Source organism: Physeter macrocephalus, chromosome 21 (assembly GCF_002837175.3).
Source record: "Physeter macrocephalus isolate SW-GA chromosome 21, ASM283717v5, whole genome shotgun sequence".
NCBI lineage: Eukaryota > Metazoa > Chordata > Mammalia > Artiodactyla > Physeteridae > Physeter > Physeter macrocephalus.
In genome coordinates, this window is record NC_041234.1 from 30,510,554 (window position 1) to 30,518,780 (window position 8,227).

Consider the following 8,227-nt stretch of genomic DNA (forward strand, 5'->3'; position numbering starts at 1 on the left):
ATGGTTTCTGATGAACACCAGCTTTCCTCCTGGGACTCTGGACTTTTGGTATGTGCTATAGGCAGAGGGTGCCTGCATGACTGAGTCTCTAATGAGCTTCCTTCACAAAATAACATTTCACACATGTTGTCACAACTCTTTACTGAGAAACGTTATGCTAAGTGAAGGAAATCAGTTACAAAAGACCACATATTGTACTATTCCACATATTAAATGTTCAAAATAGGCAAATCTATAGAGACAGAAAGTAGAATAGTGGCTGCCTAAGGCTGAGGAGGTATAGGGTTGGGGGAGCTGAGGTGTGATAGCTAAACAGGATGAGGTTTCTTTTTTTTTTTGGTGATGAAAATGTTCTAAAATTTATTATGATGATGGTTGCACAACTCTGTGAGTATACTAAAAATCACTGAATTGTACACGTTAGGTGAATTACATTTCAATTGATGAACACCAGCTTTCCTCCTGGGACTCTGGACTTTTGGTATGTGCTATAGGCAGAGGGTGCCTGCATAACTGAGTCTTTAATGAGCTTCCTTCACAAAACAACATTTCACACATGTTGTCACAACTCTTTACTGAGAAACGTTATGCTAAGTGAAGGAAATCAGTTACAAAAGACCACATATTGTACTATTCCACATATTAAATGTTCAAAATAGGCAAATCTATAGAGACAGAAAGTAGAATAGTGGCTGCCTAAGGCTGAGGAGGTATAGGGTTGGGGGAGCTGAGGTGTGATAGCTAAACAGGATGAGGTTTCTTTTTTTTTTTGGTGATGAAAATGTTCTAAAATTTATTATGATGATGGTTGCACAACTCTGTGAGTATACTAAAAATCACTGAATTGTACACGTTAGGTGAATTACATTTCAATAAAGCTGTCATAAGAAATAACAGTAGCTAATAAAATATATTGTTCTTCTAAAAATATTCTGTTGAAGAGTGGCAAGGGAAAAACTCAGTGGAACCAGTTAGCAAGGTATTGAAATAAGCCAGGCAGTTTGGACCAACATGATCCAGTATTCTTGGCCGTGGCCAGGCACTTCTGTATGGTTCTGGGCATAGCAATTCTTGAACAACCATTACCAATTATTGTCTTTCTTTTCTTACTGAGATAGAATTGACATATAACATTATATTAGTTTCAGGTGTACACACTAATTTTCAGTTATGTAAATATCCTTAAGCACTCACTAATATAGACCAACCTAGTACTATTTCTTGCAGGGTAAATGAAAATGAGTAAAACAGCCATTCTCCTCAAGCATTTCTGTATTTGGAAAGATAAAGCTCCTAATGAAATAACTATAACACAAGGCAGTGTGATAAGCCCCAAAGCAAGGTGAATATAAAACTGAGAAGGACTTCAGAGGACACATGCTGAGTGATTATTGTAACACCCTCGCTATTGTCATAATCACTCCGACATCACCAAAAGTGATTACTGATTACTGAGTGGCTAAGTACATGAGGCCCTGTTAGGTTCTCTACAGAGCTGGACAGTCACTGCTTTCCTTGAACCTATACACATCTTTATGATAGGGCCATTAAGGAAATATATCAATAAATATAACATACACAAACATGCAGTTTTTAGGATGGGGAGTGATTCTAGCAGGAAGGACTCACCAATTTCCCTTTGAATTTGAGGAACGCTTTGGCAAAGTGGGCTTGTGTACGGGGGTGATATTTGTACTGTGTGCAAACACGTTTTCCAAGCAGCTGCGACCTCCTAGTGGCCAAAGGAACTCATTACCCCCATTGCCATCTTGATTTGAAAGCGACAGGCACAGAAGGTCTAACCGTGATAGCCCCACGGGGCCACACTACACCGCAAAGCTGAAGACTAGGGCAGTCTTTATCCTATTTTAGGGTAGTCTTCATCCTATTTTAATGATCCTTAAGTGTGCTTGTTGGGGGAGGTGGGGACCTGCTACAAGGGCTGTGAAGGAACCTGAGAGGCTTCGTGCTCCCAGATTCCCCTTCCTCTCCTCCACGGTCTTTGTTTAAAACATTCACTCGCTGATAATGATACAATCTGGAGGGAAGGGTAAAAACTCTGCCACCAGCTAATAATTTAAGTATTTAAATATTTAAGTATTTAAGTATTTCTTTGTCAGATGTTCGAGACAAGTTTGTGGGTTTGACAGGAAAAAAAAAATCCGATTAACAGCCGAGTTCCCTCAGCAACATCTCCAGCTCTGACACGGGATATAATTATATATTTATATGTTTATATATATATAAGGCAAAAGGCTCTTTTAATACCTAGAAAATATGTTGTACCTTTAACAAGCCACAGAGGGGTTGGAATAAAGCTATACATTGGATAGGAGCTCCCCACCAATCAGAAACGGAAAAAAAAACAAAACAAAGAAAACAAACACACACGGAAGAGGGGCTGGGGGTTGGGGGGGTACTAACCGCCTCAGAATAATCTCCTCAGTATAACCGCCTTCAGAAAAAAACGCCTCAGGATAATCTCCTCAGTATAACCGCCTTCAGAAAAAGCCGCCTCACGAAAAGCGATCTCCCAGGCCGGCGATTGGACCCCACAATTCTCACCAGCAGGGGGAGATAACGGAGCAGCACTTGGTTCAGTCAGACCTGAAGCCACCAGATGGGGCCAAAAGATCAGAGTAGATACCCTGGATACTTTTCTTCTCAGGGAATTTCTCTTCTGCATCTTCGGACCCGAGAAGAAAGTACTAATCTCTGCTCACACACACAGACACCCCCCTCCAAGATGATGGTAGTGGCCAGTGCCAGACCACCAATCAAATGGCCTCTCTGCTCCAGCTACCCGTTTATAAAATAGGAATCGAAATAGTACCCATTTCAGAAGATTGTGTGAGAATTAAATGAGATAATGCATACAAAACACAGTACCAAACAAATTTTCAGGCCCCATTCCAGACCTGCAGAATTAGAAACTCTGGGTTGGGACCCAACTATCTGTTTTTAGTTTTTGGGTTTTTTTAACACTTTACTTACATTTACTGGTTTATAACTCCGGAACAGCCAAAAAGAAGGGATGTACAGGGCAAAGTATGGGGTGGGGATAGGTGTGCGCAGAACTTTCATGCCCCTTTCAGGTACATTACCCTCCTGATCCTGGGAGCTCCCCAACTGTTTTAACAAGCCTTTCAGGTGATTCTGATGCACGCTGAAGTGTAAGAATTATTGCTCGAAGAAGAAGGCTGCCCCCTCAAATAGCTAACCAAGGTTTTTTTTCATTATTACAAATTCCATGATTTTGTGGCTTCTGACTTGTTTCCTGCCTGAAATTCCAAAGCCATCATTTGTTTCTTGAGCCCAGCTGTGTGCCCAGTAGTGTGGCAGATACAATGAGAGAGACAGAAAACCTGCCCTCCAGGCTTTCAATGTAGGTGATCCAGGAATAGGGAAAGTTAATTAACTCTAGGAGGCCAGATCTAGTCAATGTTAGATGAATTATACAGATGATAAACAAGTGTTCTAGGAAATCACAGGAGGGAAATTTCACAATTATAAGAGGGTGGGGCCTGACTAGAAATGGCCACTGCCAAGCCAAGCCCACGCCTCAAAAATAGCTGTGAAGTCATTTTCTACAAGGCAATAGAACAGACCTTAGCTGCCTAATTTAGTCCCTACCTAAAAGGAAATCCCAACATATCTGAGTCTGCTTTCCTTTAACAGCTGCCCTCTGAAATTTAAAAAATGAGAATGTTTATAGCTTTTAAAGAGTCTTTTATTTTCTCCCTCCACTGCTTCAATCACTCATAGGAAAGGACAGACAGATATGCACAGTACAGACATAACATAAATACTTGACAGAAGTAATTATGCAGCACCATTGCCGAGATGTTCAGAATAGCTATCTAATTTCTCACTTTAGTGTGGTTGCATGAAGCTACTCTAAATGACATTGTGTATTCTCATGGCTGGAAAACAATTCAGGAGAAAAAGAAGTGGAGTTCCCATTTGTATTGGTCCACAATAAATAATGTCTGATAATCATTAGCATCACGGCCCATTTTCCAAATGGTCACTGTGTCATCACATAAACTAAATTAGGTAGGCTAAATCTGAGTCCGGAAGATCCTTAGTGGGACTAACAGGCAGAAAGTGATTTTATGTAGGCTGATCATTCAACTCATTTAAATTTCATTTTGCCATTATTCATAATAATTACATTACAGACACAGGTCCCATTTTTATTATCTTAATAGGTCTTTCAAACCAAATGCAAACTGAAAGCATATTTAAAGTGTTGACTTGTATAATTATTCACAAGTTTGTGTGGAAGAGATGTTTGGGTAGAATAAACAAGGTTAGAAAACAGATGATGATTAGGGGAAAAAATGATAACCAAAGCTTCTGTGTTTAACATCTCTGTGTTTGGCTCTTAAAGGTTAACCTAGGTGCATACTACTTCACACATACACGCACACTAACAAAGCATATTCCTTCTTTTTATTTATTTATTTATCTGTTTGTTTGTTTGTTTTTGGCTGCATTGGGTCTTCGTTGCGGTACCCGGGCTTTCTCTGGTTGCAGCAAGCAGGGGCTACTCTTCATTGCGGTGCACGGACTTCTCATTACGGTGGCTTCTCTTGTTGCGGAGCACAGGCTCCAGGCGCGCAGGCTTCAGTAGTCGTGGCATGTGGACTCAGTAGTTGTGGCTCACAGGCTCTAGAGCGCAAGCTCAGTAGTTGTGGCGCCCGGGCTTACTTGCTCCGTGGCATGTGGGATCTTCCCATACCAGGGCTCGAACCCATGTCCCCTGCATTGGCAGGTGGATTTTTGACCACTGCGCCACCAGGGAAGCCCCCATATTCCTTCTTTTAACTCTTTGGCTATCCCTTCTCCCCCATCTATCCCCATCTCTAGTCAGTACAGGCCAGTCTGAGAGCTCCAGCAGCGAGAAAGAAGAGGCAGTGGATACACTGTAACCTATGACTAAACCTCCTTACATTTCATTATTGGTTTCCCATCCAATTCAAAAGCTGCTCTTGTTTGCTCCTGGTTAGCTTCCAAGATGACAGGATTGGAGTGCCAAAGGACAGGCCTCTAATCATCCATAATAGTTCTCTCTTTGTCAGTTAGGGGATATGGTAAGACATTTTCCAGGCCAGGATCACAGTTGTTCCCTTCTGGACTGGGAGACAGAGGATTTTTGGTTTTTTGGTGGTTGTTGTCTATTTGCTTTTATCTTAGGGGTATACATTCTTGTGATTGAAGAATAAATAAACATTTTCTTTCTTTGCTTCTTATTCCACAGACATGAGCCAGACAGAGGAGCTCCAACTGTTTCTTTAATCATCAAAAGTTCCCCTTGACAAATGGGTGGTATAGGAAAAGCAGGTCCTGTATTATGTATTCTAACTCATCACCACGGACAAAGCCACCCTCCTTGATCCAAACTTATTTTTAAATAAAAATTGTATATAGTTAAGGTGTACAACATGTTGATTTGATACAGTCAGGCTCCTCTGAGCTGCCTTCTCAACTAGGCCTCAACCTTGGCCTTATAAGAACTACAACTTTCAGCACAATTCCATCCACTCCCTACATTAAGAGATTAAGAGACTTGAACAAACACCAGCATAGTTTCTGTCACCTCAAGGCCATGTCCCTAGGATGATGACCCCAGCCTCTTTAAAATGCCTGCCTGGGCTTCCCTGGTGGCGCAGTGGTTGAGAGTCCGCCTGCCGATGCAGGGGACGGGGGTTCGTGCCCCGGTCCGGGAAGATCCCACATGCCGTGGAGTGGATGGGCCCGTGAGCCATGGCCGCTGAGCCTGCGCGTCCAGAGCCAAAAGCCTGCCTGAGAAAGTTCAAAAGTGCCAAAAGATTTACTGTTTATTCCAGCCAAAACTTGACTATAGCCCCCTGACCTCCCTTTTCTCAGAACATTTACTTTAGAAAACTTCTGATTGTAAATCCTTTCTCTGTCCTTTTGAGATGTATCTTCTACAACCCAGGAAAATCTTTCTCAGAGACCTGGGAGTCATCCCTTTGAAATGTAATCATCAAGAAAGATAGGGCTCCTATCTCTCAGTCTCTATGAAAGGGTAGGAACCTAACTTTGTTAAGTACCAGTTAGCAAACACAGATGCCCTGATCACATTGATCAACCTCCCACCCCCAAAATTTCCCTCAGCACTTTTCCTTTAGCGCTCCCCAGCATTTAACAAGCCTTTTGTTTCAGTGGAGTTGAGCCCCGTTCATCTGAAGTCTCTCCCTTACTTCAGTAGCCCGAATAAAATAGGTCTTGCCACCTTTAACAAAGGTCCAGCTTTGTTTGTCTCTGATGCCATGAACTGACAAGGTCAAAACTGTACAGGACGGTTAAGACATGTAATTTTAGGGTAACAGATAAAAGAAGAAATGGAAGTAGAACCAAGGATATGAAACCCTATGATTTAGGTGGTCATCTCAGCTGATTTTTAATTCAGATACAGTTATTCACACGAGGTTAACATGAAGGCAGGTGAAGGAAGGACAAGGAGAAAACAAGATGAGACTTGGGCACAATGAGAGCATTTGGTTATAGGCTAACGTTTCCAAACTGGGGCTAAACTGAAGGCATCTCAAAGTGTAATGGATAATGCTTTAAGGAATACTGTAACCAGCCATCTAGCACTGACCATAATGTAAAAGAATAAGTGGGGCTCAGGTCTTTTCATGGCTTGAGGCGTCTGTGAAAGGCTGTCCCTGACCTAAGTGGATTGGCTTTTGGCAGGGGGGCTAATTATGTCTCATGATAAAGGTTAAAGCTTGCTGGACCACTTAGACACCCGGAATCCTAAGGATAGAGCCCCTGTCTTTGTGCTGTCACTGTTCTCTATAGAAAGAATGATGTCATGAAGTAGAAGTTCTGGTACCAACTGGCAGTCAAGTCTTTAGGATAGTTTGGAGGGTTGAGGAAAGCAGCAACATCTTGAGTCAGACTGAAAGGGTCATCACAGCATCCAAATGTACAAGAAAAAATCATTCCAAGTTCCTACGAAATAGCCTACTCTGATACTACAAAGGTAGGGCCATCTTCTGACTTCTTTTTGACTAGCCAAGGGGGTGTCTTGATGATGAGGTAAAACTACAGAAGCTGCTAATGCAGCCTCATACTTTCTACTTTCATATTTTTATTCAGGATACCCAGAAAGGACTTTAAAATTTCTCTGTTTCTACATAAATCCAAAGATCTCTTGCCACATAACTCTAAATATCTAGAGGGAAACCCAAAGAGAAATAAGTTAAGATGTGAAAATTAATAGTTTTATTCAGAGACTCGTGGTCATTCTGTATATGAAAAATACAGACCTCCACCGGTAACTAACATGACTAGATTGTTCTGGAAGTCTAGCCTGAAGAGTAATGAGAAGGGAGGTCTTAAGGAGTTGTGAGCTGGACAAAATGTAAACGAAATATGTGTACCCTTCTAGACAGAACAGAAAAAATGTACAGCAGACAGCCTGATGTGCTTTTGATGAGAAGGGCTACTGAGTTTGCCAGCCTTCCCACCCTTTGCTAAGGTTACTACGGTTTCAGGCATTATGACCCAACAAACCCTGTTATCATGTGCCAGGGTCAGAAGCAGCGAGGAGAGCCTGGCTCCTTCAGTCTCATCCAACAGTTGATGGGGTGGCAGCCAGCAGCAGGTGCCCAAGAACTTGGTATTGCCCACTTCCATCTCAAGGGGCACATCTCCCTTCTAGGTGGCACATGTTCATCCAAAGTCTAAAACAACTTCATTATCAAGGTAATAAGTTCATAATTTTAGTTTTTACAGTTTTTTTTAGGATTTGGACTGAGGCTATATCCAACTCACATGAGGGACCTCTATGCCTCCCCCTCTTTTTCTCTAGGCTAGTGATCTCTAGCTCTTGAAAAAAAGAAACTTCCTCTTCTGAGGATGTGGAAAACCTCTTCCTAAAACTTTTTCAGGGATTTCTAGAGATTTCTGAAGGGAGAGTCCAAGAAGATCTGGGGGAATTTCTGAAGGGAGAGTCCAAGAAGATCTGGGGGAATGAGATGGAGGCGGGTAGGGGGAATGGTAAAATGTCAAAATGTAGTAGTATCCTGTGAAAGGCTAGCCACCAGATGATAGTTGTTACTAAAATGTTGAGAGTGAGAGAGGAAGAGAGAGGCAGAGGAAGGGAGGGAGAGAGAGGGAAGGAGGGAGAATGGAGGGAAGGAGGGAGAATGGAGGGAGGGGGGAGGGAGGGAGCTAGAGGTTAAAGGGG

At 42.2% G+C, this 8,227-nt stretch overlaps 1 protein-coding gene across 1 annotated transcript in view; it reads left to right on the top strand.

The window, feature by feature from the left end:
• Positions 1-8,227, top strand: part of AKAP4 (A-kinase anchoring protein 4) — a 19,777-nt gene continuing 11,550 nt past the window's right edge. The window contains 1 exon segment of the mRNA XM_024116893.2: positions 1-48. Coding sequence (XP_023972661.2) covers positions 1-48 — 48 coding nt within the window.